At 43.6% G+C, this 18,208-nt stretch overlaps 1 protein-coding gene across 1 annotated transcript in view; it reads left to right on the top strand.

Annotated features, from left to right (window-relative positions):
• The window catches only part of LOC124607055 (sialin-like), a 94,367-nt gene extending 81,577 nt beyond the window's left edge, over positions 1-12,790 (top strand). Inside the window, exons 10-11 of the mRNA XM_047139231.1 lie at positions 7,277-7,426; positions 12,344-12,790. Coding sequence (XP_046995187.1) covers positions 7,277-7,398 — 122 coding nt within the window. The 3' untranslated portion in view covers positions 7,399-7,426; positions 12,344-12,790. The remainder of the gene's footprint in view (positions 1-7,276; positions 7,427-12,343) is intronic.
• Positions 12,791-18,208: the final 5,418 nt, after the last annotated feature.

The raw sequence follows: 18,208 nt of genomic DNA, 5'->3' as shown, positions 1-18,208 counted from the left end.
TCTGTATCCAGAAAGGCCCGTACAGTACCTGCCACATGCGGTCTTGCATTATACTGCTGAAATGTAGGGTTTCGCAGGGATCGAATGAAGGGTAGAGCCACGGGTCGTAACACATCTTAAATGTAACGTCCACTGTTCAAAGTGCCGTCAATGCGAACAAGAGGTGACCGAGATTTGTAACCAATGGCACCCCATACCATCACGCCGGATGATACGCCAGTATGTTGATGACGAATATACGCTTCCAATGTGCGTTCACCGCGATGTCGCCAAACATGGATGCGACCATCATGATGCTGTAAACAGAACCTGGATTGCCATTCGTGCACCCAGATTCGTCGTTGAGTACACCATCGCAGGCGCTCCTGTCTGTGATGCTGCGTCAGGGGTAACCGCAGCCATGGTCTCCGAGCTGATAGTCCATGCTGCTGTAAACGTCGTCGAACTATTGGTGCAGATGGTTGTTGTCTTGCAAACGTCCCCGTCTGTTGACTCAGGGCTCGAGACGTGGCTGCACGATCCGTTACAGCCATGCAGATAAGGTTCCTGTCATCTCGACTGCTAGTGATAAGAGGCCGATGGAATGCAGCACGGCGTTCCGTATTACCTTCCTGAACCCACCGATTCCATATTCTGCTAACAGTCATTGGATCTCGACCAACGCGACTAGCAATGTCGCTATACGATAAACCGCAATCGCGATAGGGTACAATCCGAGAAAGTCGGAAACGTGATGGTACGCATTTCTCCTCCTTACACGAGGCATCACAACAATGTTTCACCAGGCAACGCCGGTCAACTGCTGTTTGTGTATGAGAAATCGATTGGAAACTTTCGTCATGTCATCACGTTGTAGGTGTCGCCACCGGCGCCAGCCTTGTGCGAATGCTCTGAAAAGCTAATCATTTGCATATCACAGCATCTTCTTCCTGTCGGTTAAATTTCGAGTCTGTAGCATGTCATCTTCGTGGTGTAGCAATTTTAATGGCCAGTAGTGTATTAAGAAATTAGAATTTTTTATCAAAGTCATTGCTACTGGAGCCAAGCAACGCACCAATTTTTGTAAGGAGTCAAGCTTCTGTTTTATTATTTTTGTAGCTATGTCTTCGAACATTCCAGAGGTACTTCTCTGCCCCATAGAGTGTGACAAGTTCATAAGCTGTGCTTCTTGTCCACTCCATTTCCGAAAGGAGCACATAAAAAACAACACACAACCCTTCAGACAGAACAAAAACAAATATTAGCGCTGCGTAATAGCATTTACAGGTAGCAGGCCAGAAAGGCAGGAACAATGTTCTCTTGATCTGTAACGTCACAGCCGTGAAACAGTGGTTTTGTGTTCCCAATATGTTGTGAACATCGGTAGTCCAGTATCAGCTGGGAATGATGTAGCGCACATTTTTGCAGAATATATTTCAGACTCTAAGAGGGCTTTGAGCATTTTTCGATTTATATACACTCCTGGAAATTGAAATAAGAACACCGTGAATTCATTGTCCCAGGAAGGGGAAACTTTATTGACACATTCCTGGGGTCAGATACATCACATGATCACACTGACAGAACCACAGGCACATAGACACAGGCAACAGAGCATGCACAATGTCGGCACTAGTACAGTGTATATCCACCTTTCGCAGCAATGCAGGCTGCTATTCTCCCATGGAGACGATCGTAGAGATGCTGGATGTAGTCCTGTGGAACGGCTTGCCATGCCATTTCCACCTGGCGCCTCAGCTGGACCAGCGTTCGTGCTGGACGTGCAGACCGCGTGAGACGACGCTTCATCCAGTCCCAAACATGCTCAATGGAGGACAGATCCGAAGATCTTGCTGGCCAGGGTAGTTGACTTACACCTTCTAGAGCACGTTGGGTGGCACGGGAAACATGCGGACGTGCATTGTCCTGTTGGAACAGCAAGTTCCCTTGCCGGTCTAGGAATGGTAGAACGATGGGTTCGATGACGGTTTGGATGTACCGAGCACTATTCAGTGTCCCCTCGACGATCACCAGTGGTGTACGGCCAGTGTAGGAGATCGCTCCCCACACCATGATGCCGGGTGTTGGCCCTGTGTGCCTCGGTCGTATGCAGTCCTGACTGTGGCGCTCACCTGCACGGCGCCAAACACGCATACGACCATCATTGGCACCAAGGCAGAAGCGACTCTCATCGCTGAAGACGACACGTCTCCATTCGTCCCTCCATTCACGCCTGTCGCGACCCCACTGGAGGCGGGCTGCACGATGTTGGGGCGTGAGCGGAAGACGGCCTAACGGTGTGCGGGACCGTAGCCCAGCTTCATGGAGACGGTTGCGAATGGTCCTCGCCGATACCCCAGGAGCAACAGTGTCCCTAATTTGCTGGGAAGTGGCGGTGCGGTCCCCTACGGCACTGCGTAGGATCCTACGGTCTTGGCGTGCATCCGTGCGTCGCTGCGGTCCGGTCCCAGGTCGACGGGCACTTGCACCTTACGCCGACCACTGGCGACAACATCGATGTACTGTGGAGACCTCACGCCCCACGTGTTGAGCAATTAGGAGGTACGTCCACCCGGCCTCCCGCATGCCCACTATACGCCCTCGCTCAAAGTCCGTCAACTGCACATACGGTTCACGTCCACGCTGTCGCGGCATGCTACCAGTGTTAAAGACTGCGATGGAGCTCCGTATGCCACGGCAAACTGGCTGACACTGACGGCGGCGGTGCACAAATGCTGCGCAGCTAGCGCCATTCGACGGCCAACACCGCGGTTCCTGGTGTGTCCGCTGTGCCGTGCGTGTGATCATTGTTTGTACAGCCCTCTCGCAGTGTCCGGAGCAAGTATGGTGGGTCTGACACACCGGTGTCAATGTGTTCTTTTTTCCATTTCCAGGAGTGTAGATCGTTAGGGAGAAGAGTGCCATGAACCATTTGACTGGCGAACATCGGTAGCACCAACAATGTAATATTAACCTTGGTCTTTCGGCAAGACAAAAAATGAAAGAAGGTTCCAAAGTGGGGGTGAAATTCATATAGAGATTTCCGGTAACACGATCTTGCTGGGCTGCCAGGTGACTTGCAGTGTTGCTAGTTCTTCTGTCCTTCACCATCTCGTTTTATTAGTGACTGATTTAAAGTTGGGGGGAAAACCTTATTGCGTAACACCACGTACAATCAATCTTGCACCACAGTGCACTATCTTTGGCGTTGACCATAGAGTATAAGTATCTATGGAGCGAGCATTCGGATGCACAGAACGAGAATTCTGTCTGCAACATTTCCTGCAGCTCAAGTCACGTGATTTTGGGACGGCATATTTTAGCCTACATAACGCTTAGCAAATTTTAAGTCTTGTAATTTTGCTGCTACAGACAGACAATCAGAAGTAACGTGAAACTTTGTACACACGTTTTACAGACATCTTAACAGTCTGATATCTGGAACTGAAGTTCGCTTGAAGACGTGAAAGGCAATAGTATTGTGCTTTTCGCCACAGTGCCATGGCTCAGAGTCCACTTTATTAACAATTTTTCAAAAATTGTTCAAAAGGTTCTGAGCACTATGGGACTTAACTTCTGAGGTCATCAGTCCCGTAAAACGTAGCACTACTTAAACCTAACTAATCTAAGGACAGCGCACACTTCCATGCCCGAGGCAGGATTCGAACCTGCGACCGTAGCGGTCGCACGGTTCCAGACTGTAGCGCCTAGAACCCCTCGGCCACCCCGGACGGCATTTTTGAGTAATGGGATAGGAAGTGAAGGCAAACAGTATTTTTTACGTTTTGTATGGGCCGAACTTCTGTCCTAATTGATTACTAAACAATGACACTGTAGACAATGCCGAAGTGTCACGGAAAAGCAACGTATTAGTAACCATGAAATTGTTACACTACATACGGTAAGCGATTTGCACCACTTACTCCTGTGTTATTATTTTCAGTTTTTCTTCATTTACCCTTCTGCTTTTATAGAAAAGTAATATATCCATAACATTTCCTCGCCACGTCATCAGAAAAGAAAAATATGATACGCTATGCAAAAAAAAACAACAACAACAAAAAAAAACAAAAGATCAAAGCTCGAATTTTGGAGAAATAATAGAGGTGGTAGCCAACAATTTTCTTTTCTTTTTTTTACGGTTTCTATTGTACTGATTCACATTCTCGAATCTGTTCTAATTACCTACGTTAGAATGGCACTGCTTAGGACTTTGGAAACTGTCTAATGCAGAAAAACTTATACACGCACAGGGTTTGAGAACCTTCATAAACTGGAGGAAATTAAGCAGACTGTCACCCTATAAATTATACTTGCATATTAACATAGCATTAATATGCATACACTGACAAGCAGTTTATTCAAACACTCTTACAAATTTATTTAGTTCTTGTCTCGTAAACGCAGAAATCGCCCTTACAATACTTTATAATACACTGCCTCGATATTTTTCAATATATCAGTATGACATTTACAGCAATACATTTGTTGTACACACCTATGAGAAGCAACTGGTCCTCCTTTCACATACTTCTCTTTACATCTGTAGGAACGAAAATACAATGCCATAGCTGTAAATAAAACTCAAACATATAGACATGACTATTCAACAAGACAAATACGTCTAATATTCAAGTTTCGCTATTACCACAAACTGTAGGCGTCGTCCCAAACTCACGTGACTAGCCCGGTTTGATGTTGAGAACATGTGCAGTAGGCTATACTCTGTGGTGTTGACCATGTACGTAAAAAAAGGAGCTGACTGTGTGTTTATAGTCAGTACGCTCTATGAATGTACATCGTGCACACGCGATTTACTATTGCAATTCAAACGAGCAGTAAAATAATATTCTTCTCTATCGTATCGTGTTGTTTGTTACCCGCACCATACTTCACTGTAAGAATCTACAAAGTATTCCGTATTTGTTTTTCTTTCGTAATAAACAGAAGCTTGCTACATCACATCGTGTTTCTGATTGCGACTTCTTGTGTGTATTGCACGCTGAATTGAAATACATTACTCGTACTGTAGCGGATTTGGCCGCATCCGTAATACTTGTTAGGGTAAATGATACCATACTTGTTTTTGTTTAACATAAAATATAACCTGGTTTCACAGCACTGTGTTCTATAGACTTACGTATATTTGTTACTGCTTACAAATTCGTGTATGAATTGCTCGATTTAAATGCATTGTAAGTATATTGCTTTTGTTCTGCTTTGTTTCTGTTTGCATCCATTTTCTGTACGTTCTTGCATTTATTGAAGGAATCCATATTAGGAGCTTTATTCAACAAAATTAATCTTCCACTGAAGGAAGCTATAACTCTCTTTGAACTGTGCTGTTTCGTGCCAGTGAGTGTCTTGAATTTTGCAATGATTTACAGAGTATGGATGCAGATGTACAAGAGTATAAATGAGGATGCTTTGTAGTCTTAGTGACTTGAGAATTCTTTCTTGCAAACGCTAAAAGTGCTACAGTAGTTACGCAATGTGTTCACATGTTATTAACAGCTACCACAAACAATGTCTTACCATGTAATCGATGAACGAGATTCATCCTCTCCGTCCTATGAACATTTCGGAGGCCTCCATTAAATACGATAAAGTACGAAAAATGGCTGCGAACAGAAATAACGTAATGTGGGCAATACACTTATAACCCATCTAAATCTAGCATTTCACAATTCTATTCAAAAGCAGTAACAAATGAACAAGAGTCCACGTGGTTAGTTGCTGAGTACGAAACCTCACAGCATCGCAGCTCTTCTATATATTGCCGACGTCTAGGGTTTCAAACTACTGCCGAACTTCCTTTGTGGAGAACGTTTGGAGGTGTGACAGTGGGTGACTCAATCAGAATAACCCACTTTAACATCCTACATATAAAACTGTGTGTATGTCTGTGTGTGTGTGTGTGTGTGTGTGTGTGTGTGTGTGTGTGTGTGTGAAAGAGAGAGAGAGACAGAGAGACAGAGAGAGAGAGACAGAGAGAGAGACAGAGAGACAGAGAGACAGAGAGAGAGACAGAGAGACAGAGAGAGAGAGAGAGAGAGAGAGAGAGAATGGGAGGGGGTGATTATGTATGTCGGAAATAGTGTGCTTGCAAGACGAAAATTTGGAGAATGTGTACTGTAAACAATAGTGGGATGATTATACGACCGTCAAATCAAAGCCAAATAAAGACGCAAGCAATATACTTTTAACAAATATTTATACCTTTACTATGGAAAGTAAATGTTGCTCAGTAGTTAAATAGTTCTGCTTTATAGTATTCAGTAATTATCGGACATACGAAGTATGAATAAAGATCACTATGGAAATTTGGAAATTTGTGGTAAGGTCTGCTGAGGTCATGGGTCCCTAAGCTTACGCACTGCTTAATCTAACTTAAACTAATTTACGCTAAGGACAACACAAACAGCCATGCCCGAGGGAGGACTCGAACCTCCGACGGGGGGAGCCGCGCGGGCCGTGACAAGACGCCTCAGACCTCGCGGCTACACCGCGGGGCGGTCACTATGAATTTTGGTGTCATTATTGATCTTCTTGAAAGAGTGGTTTTCGAAACTACAAAACTGTCACTTACCGTACTTTAAGCAAAAATATTCTTGTCACAACTTAAATATGTCGGGTCAACTCCGATGCCTTTGTTTTATTACTAAACTCCATGGAATCGGATGTCAGAAGAGTTTCTTTTGGCTATGAAATCTTTCTCTTACCGCTCTCAGACAGCATAAAGAGGCTGAAAGTAAAAAAAAAGAATATAATTGAGAAATTCGGATGACGTTATAAGTTGTTAAAAAGTTCTACAGATGCACTGTTGTGCTAATGAACACATTTTATAAAATGGTTCAGATGGCTCTGAGCACTATGGGACTTAACATCTGTGGTCATCAGTCCACTAGAACTTAGAGCTAGTTAAACCTAACCAACATAAGGACATCACACGCATCCATGCCCGAGGCAGGATTCGAACCTGCGACCGTAGTGGTCACGCGGTTCCAGACTGAAGCACATTTTATAAATAAGGATTACGGTTTGTTTGGACGTCCAGGTAGTTTGATAACATGTCTGATTTATTTAAAATAATTAATTTCTTGTTTTACCACTCTTGGCATGTTACCTGTGCTATTATCGATTTTTCTGAACGTTGAAGTTCCCGTGATATACTGCACTATACATCGTCATTGCAAGTTCTACGTTGTCACTGTCAGCAATACATATCAGCAATAGATACCTAATAAAGTTTAAGAAACGTATTCATTACACTTCCTCTAATCTCTCTTCGTTTCAGAAAGAGCACAGAAAGCAGACAGCAAGGAAGGCATCGAGAATACAGCATTTGACGAAGGCAGAACACAGATGGCTGATGGAGATACGACGCAGCAAGGTCATCTGAAAGCCATCGTTCCTTAGGCTCCGTTCAATGGACACAAATACTACGGTACATAGATTCACATAACAAGCTAATTTAGTTTCGTAACATAAGCCGTTATCATTTCTTTATGTCATTTCTTACATTCCTATTCCTGTTTCTCGAGCTACCACCGAATATCTTGGGACAGTTTCAGAGATTCTTGCTCCTGCTAATCTGTGTCAAAACCATGTCCAGCCACGTTTTTTGTAAATAGCTACAACCATTTGTAAATTCTGCTTCAGAAGCAGATATTCAGTATTAGTAACTCACGGTGCTACTTGTGTATATCTACACTGGATCACAAGCTCATCTGCCAAGGCACGAGAAGTCGTAGTAGACGATACTACGTAGCTATTGATCAATTTAAATGTTAAGCGTTTCACCCAGATGTGGTCTAACCCAGTCGTTCTCAGCCTGGGCGTTGGCTCTCTCTCGTTTTCTTTGCTAGAAGCTGCGATGGACTGAAAAGGCGAGCATTGTGCGTTCCGTGTTTACTTTACTGTAGTTACTAACAGTCAAAGTGGTACGTGAATATGATTTCCTAGTGAAAAGTGCGATAATACATATCCATATAAACGATAAAAACCATACCTAGGTTTCTGATTGGTTTAAGAATGAGACCAGAATAGGCTAAGAAACACACATAAGTACGAAAATGATTTTAGAAAGAGGTTTGAAAGGGTTAATATTTCAAAATTCACAAGCCGTTACGTCTATCTAGGAGTCATCAAGCTGGGAGTTAGAGCTCTGACTAGACATTCCTCAAAACGATTCGGCACAGACTATACATTATGATTTATTATTCTGCCTACCAATTACCTCTTAATTATTTAGCTGATTAAAGCACTTCTTTAATTTCTTTCACAATGATTAACAATTTGTTAAAAATTTCAAATTTTACTAAAATGTATTCGTCATATGAAATCCACGATTTTACGTTAAAAAATTAAATTTTGAGAGATTTCAGTCAAATAATTAAAAGTTCTTCTGAACAGAAGAAAATTTGATTACTATGAAGTTGTTGTGTGTAATAACTGTCCCGTTTCTCCAGCAATGATACCACCAGTATTTCGAACACAGCAGAAATTCTGCGTTTAAGGTAGACTTCGAATGCGCTGGCCATCTAAGGTAGACTTCGAATGCGCTGTCCATCTTTCCAGGAGAGAAATGTTAAGAACCACTGGTCAAGCTTGTCGCTTAGTTTTTCGAGCGTCGTGCGATACTGACGCAAACGTTACATCGCTCTACAGCTACGTCTGTACCCCGCAAGCGACCTCACTGTTTGTGGTGGAAGATTCTTCTGGTGCCGCGAGCAATTCTCCCATCTCCTGCTCGTTTCGTGAACGGTGCTGGAGATTACACTATCTCGTCAAAAGTGTCTGGACATCAATTAGTGGACGTTAATACCGAGTGTGTTCACCTTTCTGCTTCGGACGCTTTGAATGAAGTGTCTGAATGTTTGTTCGGTTCGGGAATGGGAGCCTGTTTTTCCTCAAAAGCCGAGACCAGACAAGGTCTGGAGCGACTTCGAGGTTGTAACTCATGCCAAAGGTGTTCACCTAGGGTGAGGTCAGGAATATGTGCAGGCCAGTAAACTTGAGGTATGGTTTTCTCTACAAAACAATGGCTTCACAGATGCTGCTTGATGAGAGTGTGTATCATCATGCTGATAGAACATCATTTACGAACTATACTGTACGCAGTACACAATTCTGTAAATGTTATGCATATCCGTTTACAATTTGCGACTGTTAAGGGCAATGAGTGGACCACAACCTAACTATGAAAAATCTCCTCTACCGTAGCGTCATCTCTTCTATACTTCACTCTTGACACTACACAAAATGACAGGTGACGTTCTCCACGCATTCACCGAACCCAGACCCCTCCACCGGATTGCCACAGTGTACGGCCTGACTCGTCGCTTCAAATCACTTGTTTCGAATCATCCGCTGTTGAACGGCGTCTTTCTTTCCACCATCTCAAGCGTCGCTCAGCACAGACTACAGAAATGTGTGTCTTATGAGGAGCTGCACGACCACTGTACCAAATTCTTTTTAACTCCTTATTCATTGTGATTGTGCTAACTGGACAGCTAGTAACAGTTGGGAACTCACACGTGATATCTTCCTCTGATTTCACGCGATTTTTGACAACCGTCCTCAGCAATGCTCGATGGTTCTGTCCGTCTGTATATCGGTCTGCCAAGTGTTGGTTGTTCCTTCGCGTTTCCACTTAACAGTCACATACTAACAGTCGGTTACGGCGGCTGCAGAAGAGTTGAACTGTCATCGTCGTATTTGTTACTCAGGTGACATCGAATGACTAGTCCAAGCTCAAAATCACTAATCTCTCCTGATCGACCCATTCTGCTGTTGTCCGCAGCTCGTGGTCGTGCGGTAGCGTTCTCGCTTCCCGCGCACGGGTTCCCGGGTTCGATTCCCGGCGGGGTCAGGGATTTTCTCTGCCTCGTGATGACTGGGTGTTGTGTGATGTCCTTAGGTTAGTTAGGTTTAAGTAGTTCTAAGTTCTAGGGGACTGATGACCATAGATGTTAAGTCCCATAGTGCTCAGAACCAGAGCCATTCTGCTGTTACTGCCTCTCTACTAACAACACAATGCACCCCGCCTCTTTTTATACTAGCACGTCCGCCACTCTTAATATCTAGTGGTCGATTCCGTCTGTTCTAATATTTCTGATCAGCTAGTATATGGATTGTCGGTAAGTCTTCCTATGAGACCTAATTTGTGTTATTTGCTCGTAGTGATCGTTTCGAGAAATGTGTGTGGGAGGAAATAACATGCTGCTTGACTGTTTGGCACGCATCTCTTGCACTGTCTTCAACTGGCGTTGGAAGTTAATCCCCGCAACGCTCGTGCAAAGCGAACACATGACAAAATGGATCATCTTTATCTCCACTGACAGCTATCCTAGACTGGTGAGCAGTACTAAAGAACAGATAGAAAGATTGTTTTGTGCGTCACTTCCTTGGTGGTTGAATTACATTTCCTTGTGATTCTTACAATGAATCTCACCCTAGCATGTGCGTTTCTTACTAGTTTTATGTGCCCGTTCGCCATTAGGTCGTTCCGAGAAGCTGCTCTCGGCTATTATGAGGTTCTTAATGTTTTTCTTGAGCTATCACTACTAGTGAAAGCGAAAATTAGTGGCTGATTCGTACTACTGAAGCTCAATATGTGAAGTGTATTTATTTTGAGAGTGCTGTGCCAGTCCTTGCATCAATCATTGGTTCTCTAATGGTCTTCCTGAATTTCGTAATAATTTTCTAACGTCTCGTCCTTACTATATGTTATAGCGCCATCCATGAACAGTCAAACGGAGATTCCACCGTTATCCCTCACATCATTTACATATATTGTGGACAGTAAAGGTCATTTAACACTCTTTTGGGATACTCGAAAAGTTATTTTTACATCTGACAATTTCGCTCCATTCTGCCATCCAGAAAGTACTGAATCCAGTCACAGAGGTGGTCCGATGTTTCGTAAGCTTGCATTTTATTCACTAATCGACAGTATCGATCTATTTCAAAAGCCTTTTGGTAATGAAAGAACACATCATCAACTCGCGCACCGTTATGTGCGACCATCTGGATCTCATGGACGAATAGAAAAAGCTGATAACGATAAATGCTGTAGAAATGAATTAAAATTTATGCCCAGACAGGACTTCAACCCAGGTCTCCTACTTACCAGGTAGACATACTAACCTTTGCATCATCATAGTACTATGTGTAACGTAGCTATAGGGACTACCCCGTCTAGTGTTCGTTCTAACTTCAGTTCTTGTCAGTCATACGTCTATGGTGGTGTAATGGTTAGTACATCTCCATAGTAAGAAGGCGAGCTGGGTTCATGCCCCGGCCCTATCAGAAATTTTAATTCGTTTCTTTAGCTGTTATCATTACCGAGGATAAAATTGAAACTCATATTTCTCGAGGAATGTGTAATTCCATCAATCAGTTCATCACCTACACCTGAGGTAAAGGCAACATTTCCCCGTTATGTGGTGATTAGGGTGATATTCCAGCAACACTGATGATTTAAGAAGAGGAAAATAGGCTGAAGGCATTAACTGAAGATTTTGTTACGGAGGGCATTAGACCATGGTAGCCCTTGCAGGGGTGGCTTTCGTACTGTACTGGTGTTGTAATGGCTAGCGCACGTGCCTCGTAGGAGAAGAGCTGTGTTCAATTCCTAGCAATAGCACAAATTTTAGTTCATTTCTTCAGTTTCTACCGTTATCGAAGATAAAGTTGAGACTCATACGTCTCAATAAAAATGTAATTCCATCAGATAAACAGAAAAAGCGAACTTTCAAAGCAAATCGGTTCGCGAATTCTTGTGAATTCCTATAGAAGAAATTTAGGATTTCCAAAATGTTCATAACGTGAACATAAAACGGTTTCCATAATTCTATAACTGATCTGGTTCAGGAGGGAGAGCTGTTTTAACTCCGGCAGTAGTAAATACTTTCATCGTCAGTATGTGGCCGGTAGAGGAACGCAAGGTGATGTTTTATAGCACATTATCAACAGATTGAGCTGTACTGTCGGGTGGTAACAAATATTTCTGAACCGATCAAGTAATGACTTGTGACACTCTTTATGGTAATCGGTCAGAGGATGAAGACTTTAAACTCTACGACTCCTGTGGTACTATTAAAAGGGAGTAAATTATGGAGCCACTTTCCTCTTTTCTGTCACACTGTCACAATACAATATTCATGCTCCGTCAGAACCGGGAAAACTTCCCAAATAGATAATAATGTCTAGGCATCGGTGTGTCACAGACAAATATGCGCTATATTTTTAACTTTTTTGATCATTGTTAATCTATTCTAACGGTTTTGACTGACTGTGCGCTTCGACATTGAATATCAACGTTGCACATACACTAACCTACCTATGCTCTTCGTTGCAGTACCAACGTGGTCGACGCAGCTGTGCGACATCGTCGTTGCGACAGACATCACGAACTCCGTCATTAATGGAGAGAAAGACAGTGAAAGCAGCTGTTTCATGTCCACAGCACCATGCAAACCGAAGATCCCTTCCTGCAACATTACATAATCATCGTGACCAGAACCACAGAAGTTACCAACTATTCAGGCAGCCATATGTACGGAACTTGCCCTCGACAGAACCATCAGAATGACAAAAGATTCTGCTAACAATATTTTTCAGTGGCTGCGTGCAGAATTATGGTCAAAGTATCACCAAGAGCACAAATTTATTTATTCACAAATTTAAATCTAAATTTAATCTCAAATACATGGTTTCTGACTTTATTAAAAGAATTTTTGTCTTTTAAGTTTCTGCTATTTAATTGCCTCATTAATATATCTTGGTGTTCTTCCTTGAAGTCATTCTTCACTGACAGTAATATTCGTGAGGCAGTTTGCAAGACAAAGAGCCGACGTGTACATAAAAAAGCTGCATTAATTATTACCTGTGGTTAAACTACTATCAACTATTTGTGAGTACTCAGGCTAAATGTAACATCATGAAGTTGACAAGAGTATTTTTACTTTGGAAAACTGCTTTCTCAGTTATATTACATAGCTGCATTTAACTCTTATTACGAACTTAGTATCTTCATAATCACACTGTTATTCATCACAGGTAACAGTTAAGTTGAATATTGCTATTTGTCGTGCAGCGTTCAGTAATTTTCCGTCCCTAAATCTAAATAATGAGTGAATCTGTAGAAGGAATTCCTAACAAGATGTGTTCTTAATTTATTTATAAGGGTGTGGTGAAAAGTAATGCGTCCGAATATTTTATGTGTAAACTCTTAAAACTTTTTAAATAAAACAAACAATATTAAAAGTCTACGTCTTTATTCCTCATGTCTACATTTTTATTTCTTAACATAGTCACTCTGGCGGTGGCCAAATTTCTTACAAAGAGGGATCAGTTTGTTGGTACCGTCACTGTAGAATGTTTGAGTTTGTTGACAGAGCCACCTGATCTCTGCTTGCACCGTTTTATCACTATCAAAGCGAGGTCTTCGAAGGTGTTCTTAAAATTTTGGAAAGAGACAAAAATCGAATGAGGCCAAGTTGGGACTTTATGGAGAATGATCGATGACCCTGAATCCAAGGCATCGAATTGTTGCAGACGTTGCACCGCTCATATGTGGACTGCCACTGTCATACTGATGGAGAGCGTGCTTCCTGTGTGGACAACGAATTCTAAGTTCGAGTACAGCACGCTGTTTCTCTCTCGCCGACATAGTTACACATCACCATGTTATGTGCCGCTTTTCTGAGCCCTCTACTGGCTGAGGGCTGCAAATATGAAGACATGAAAAATAAACGTATAGAATGTTAATAACCCATGTTTTATTTAAAAAGCCTTTAAGAGTTTCAGATTGAAAATTCGGAGGCTCTACTTTTCAGGACGCCCTACCAATTCATGTTTGTGTACATTTTCAGTATTTTGATTTACATATGATACCATCTTGTTGGTGACCTTTGTTCCAAAGTATTCTCTGAACTCTACACAAACAGGTAAAGAATTCACAAAAATATTTATTACTTCACGTATCGTGACGGTGCAAAGACTGTTTATTTAAAATTAATTTGTTTTTAGCAGTCAATATCATTAAGGAATAAATATATAAGAAATGTAGTCTCTGTATTACAAGGCTTTTATAGGAAACGGTGCATGGAGTTCAGTGCAGGGGTGGTTCCTGTATAGGTTTGCACTTTTTCGGTACGCCCAAAAGTAATTTTGTTGAACTGTGATATCTGAGCCTTCTATACAAGCAGTGCAACATTTATCTCTTTTGAAATGCCCGGGCTCCAAACGCGGAACGCAGCCGAGTGGGACGGAAATATGCCGACGGCGAGTTGGAATTGCATTGCGATTGCAAACGAAGACTTGGGTGTCTCAGGGGCACAGGAGAGAGATTGAGTGGAGTGGAGGCAGTGCTTAGCATCACTGTACTTGTATACGTTTCTTGTGGGTATAAACATTCCACCTGAGCCAGCCTGCCAGCCTAAGAGGGAGGCCTCGACTCTTCCGAAGAGAACCGGACCCGTCAGATCTTAGAACAATGCGGGATTCTCGCACTTCCTTACCAGTTTACGTTTAGCTGCGGGCAAGTAACTGTTTCCAGTGCGTTGCGTCCGTAGTTTTAGCGTGTGCTATGTAGGAGGTGAATATGTGAAGTAAGTAATATGGTAATTTCCTCGCTCTCTGAACCATTCCGTTTACATGAGTTTGAAGAAAAATTACAAATATGAAGCTAGGTAGTCCGTTTCTTACTTCAAGAATTTCACAGACACTCGAAATGAAAATTATTCAGTTTAACACAAAACTCAACTCCGAACCGAACAGCAGGCAAGCATTGGTGGCTGTGTAGATGTTATTAGAAAAACGTCTTGTTTTGTTTTCGTTCTTTATTAACTGGAGGAGAGCTTTCGTGGACTAAACATACAATTTGTGACATTCAACACCTCCACGACAAAATTGGGAAACATGACCTCTCTTTAATTCATGTGAATTACATTTTGAATCTGGAAAGTCTAGGGAATGTAGATATAGCTACCTAATTAGACAGTGGGTACAGGACGACCGTGGCATTACGCAATAAAAGTTCACAATAATAGGTACATACCAAGTATAATTCTTAACTGTATACGTTTCTGTGGAGCATTGTCCTCAGAGGATACGAGAGAGTCATCTTCGAATCTTTGCCATTTTCGGGCCTCGATTAATTTTAGTCCAGAATTAGACTCTGTATTGAAATCACATATAGAAGAAGGAACAGGTTTCAAAGCCATCCAGAATGTATGCCAACGCATACTTCAAGACTGTTAAGAGGAAATTAGAAAGGAAATAAAGGGTGTGGACGTTTTGGCTGCAATAGCTGGCGAAACCAGTGATGCAGCCTGTGTTTATCAGGTGGTTATAGCATAAAGGTACATCACTAACAGAAGACGAGTTGAAAGATTTTGTTAGTTCATAGCGTCAAAAGATCATTAGTAGCTCGCTACATTGGAGTAAGCATCGACGAACGTTTGATCTTTCATGAACACATAAGAAGATGCACAGACAAAGCAGAAAAAATACTTCATAAACTGGCAAGATTAAATTCGGATCAGCCGGCCGAAGTGGCCGTGCGGTTAAAGGCGCTGCAGTCTGGAACCGCAAGACCGCTACGGTCGCAGGTTCGAATCCTGCCTCGGGCATGGATGTTTGTGATGTCCTTAGGTTAGTTAGGTTTAAGTAGTTCTAAGTTCTAGGGGACTAATGACCTCAGCAGTTGAGTCCCATAGTGCTCAGAGCCATTTGAACCATTAAATTCGGATCAATAAGGACTACCCTTGTCAGCCGCACGAACGTACCATTGCGCTCTCTTCGAGTCAGTACTATGCTTCACTGCTAGTACGTGGGCCTACAGACTAAGTCTGTCCACCAATAGATCTACCGTACATCGTGAGCAAAGAAGAGTTCTGCTTCGACTATGGGGGGCCTTCAGCACAACGTCGATTGATGCACGATGCTCTGTGAAAGGGGTCTTCCCCATAGACGTAACTATCAGATACCGCGCACCAAAGTACTGGCTTAGGATGGGGAGACCAGACCGGGTTCAGCAGATCACTACTGCACCACATGAGACAACACGCAAACTCAGAGCGGGGTGAGCGGGACAATAGTGATAAGAGCTGCCGAGTACACAACTTCTTCCCTGATACCAGGGAAATACTAAAACGAAAAGACATCGCTCCCAGACGCGATATGATGCATTTTCTCACAGGTCACAGCCCCTATCCCACGCACTTGAGTCGTGTGAGTCTGCAACAGACAACTAGCTGCATGTGCGGAGAAGAAGGTCCCCATAAACACACTGTCTTTTTCTGCAAGCAGCGCACAGAAAGAAGACATACACTGCACGTAAACCAGAGTAACATAAATAACACACTGCACGCAACACTGACCAGTGGGCAGAACTGTAGTGTTGCGGAATACTCAAGAATTGGAAACGTTGAATATTGTCAACGTTTCATTGCCTATTCCGAGAGCCAGAGGCAGTAGGTTAGCCAAGAGGTAAAAGGATTGCACATGTATCGGAATGTGCCGTCACGCAGGGGCAGTGGCCTGGTTACACACAACAGGCGAGAGAGAATTGCTTAGCACGCGGGTTTGTGTTAGACAGAGACTTTCGGAGAGTGTAAGGCAGAGGTATACCGTCAGCTGTACTGCATTTCATAACTTCGCGCAAGTCTGCCGTAACAACACGTAACTCTGTCGCAAGAACACCTAAGGGGCGAGTACGACAGATGAATCAGCAGTATAAGTGGAACGAATGCGTTCATTACAAACGAGCATGACGTCCGGACGTCGCTCGTGCTTCTTTTAAATACGCCAGCTTTGACAGCAACAAGGCACTCGCAGCTAGACTTGCAGTTAGATGTGTACTGGGACGCTGCATAGCGCTCAGCTCAGTGATCGACGTGTTAATCTTTATTAAGGAGATGTTGCAGTAAGGGCGGCCCATCCAGCAGCCGACGTGAGGGGACAGTACCAGCTCTGGTCCTCTCTGCTGCTGCTGTCAATCATCAACCCAGGATTAGCAGACCTCACAGCAGACTCACTCGCCGCCAATGCTGACCACATCAATGAGCCGTCGTCGAGATCATGCGGCGCCTAGGCCCTGTGCATCTGCCATCACAACCGGGTGAGCTGACGATCAGGGGGACTGCAGCCTGTTCCGCTCGTCCACCGCGGACGAGCCACCAGGAGGAGCAGGGAAGAAGACGGGGTGGGATAGAGTACACTCCACACTACGAGGACGCTTCTCGTGCCGACAGCGCTGGGACTCCAACCCAGAGCCTCCATACACGCAGCGGCCTGCTGTCTGCCGCCGAGTCGGCCGGCCAGCCGGGCGCCGTCAGCCACGTGCGGCCGAAGTAAGGGCATTCCACCGCTACGTCACAGCAAGCGGCGCTGCGCTAGCAAGACTGGTGCGGCTGGAGCTGGTGTCATCGCTCCGAGTCAGCGAGGACTCGGGGAAGATCATTGATATCACCAAGCTCAGCCAGCCTGTGTTACGCCGCCCACATTGTACTCGGCAGGAATAAAGGTGTCATGAATTAATAATGTTTCTTTGGCGTTTCTGACACGTCCAGTCATTTCCTAGCATCCTGACAACTGGAGAGGTCACCACTCGGCTTCCAGTCCACCGTAGGCGACCAGGACCACCGGGGAGCCTACACACTGGCTGACGAAACGTCTAAGATGATGTATAAAGAATATCTTCCTAACAGACCGTATGGAAGGTGAGCCAGTATAGAAAGACAGTACAGTGCCCACAGGATGGATGTCAGCGGTGAAATAACCTGTCACGAAGACACTAACACTGATACGGAAACTGACTCTGACAATTAAGTGGGACTTGAGGCATCTCACGCTGATGACTGACAGTGGCACCCTGCAACTCAGCACACCCCACAAGTACAGAACAGTCCAAGACAGGTGCAAAGGCTAATCACACCAATGACCATCAAGCACCGAACTGTATATATTTATAAAATCGGGTAGGTAGTAGAGAAGTAGGCATAGATAGGGGAATCGAGGGTGGCCATCACCCACAACCAGGTGGTGGTAACCTCTACACTCTACCCTTTCCTACATTCTTTTTTAATTCTTCTTAAGCATCAATATTTTGTATTTCACTTTCCGATTTCAATTGAATTAAATTTTAGAGTCTTAAAATGCTGCAATAAAATAAAATAAAATAAAATGAAATCGAGAACAACCCGTCTCCACATGGCGG

The sequence above is a fragment of the Schistocerca americana genome, chromosome 3 (assembly GCF_021461395.2).
Source record: "Schistocerca americana isolate TAMUIC-IGC-003095 chromosome 3, iqSchAmer2.1, whole genome shotgun sequence".
Lineage (NCBI taxonomy): Eukaryota > Metazoa > Arthropoda > Insecta > Orthoptera > Acrididae > Schistocerca > Schistocerca americana.
Note: the sequence above shows the minus strand (reverse complement) of the source record. Positions and strands in the feature narration are given on the sequence as shown.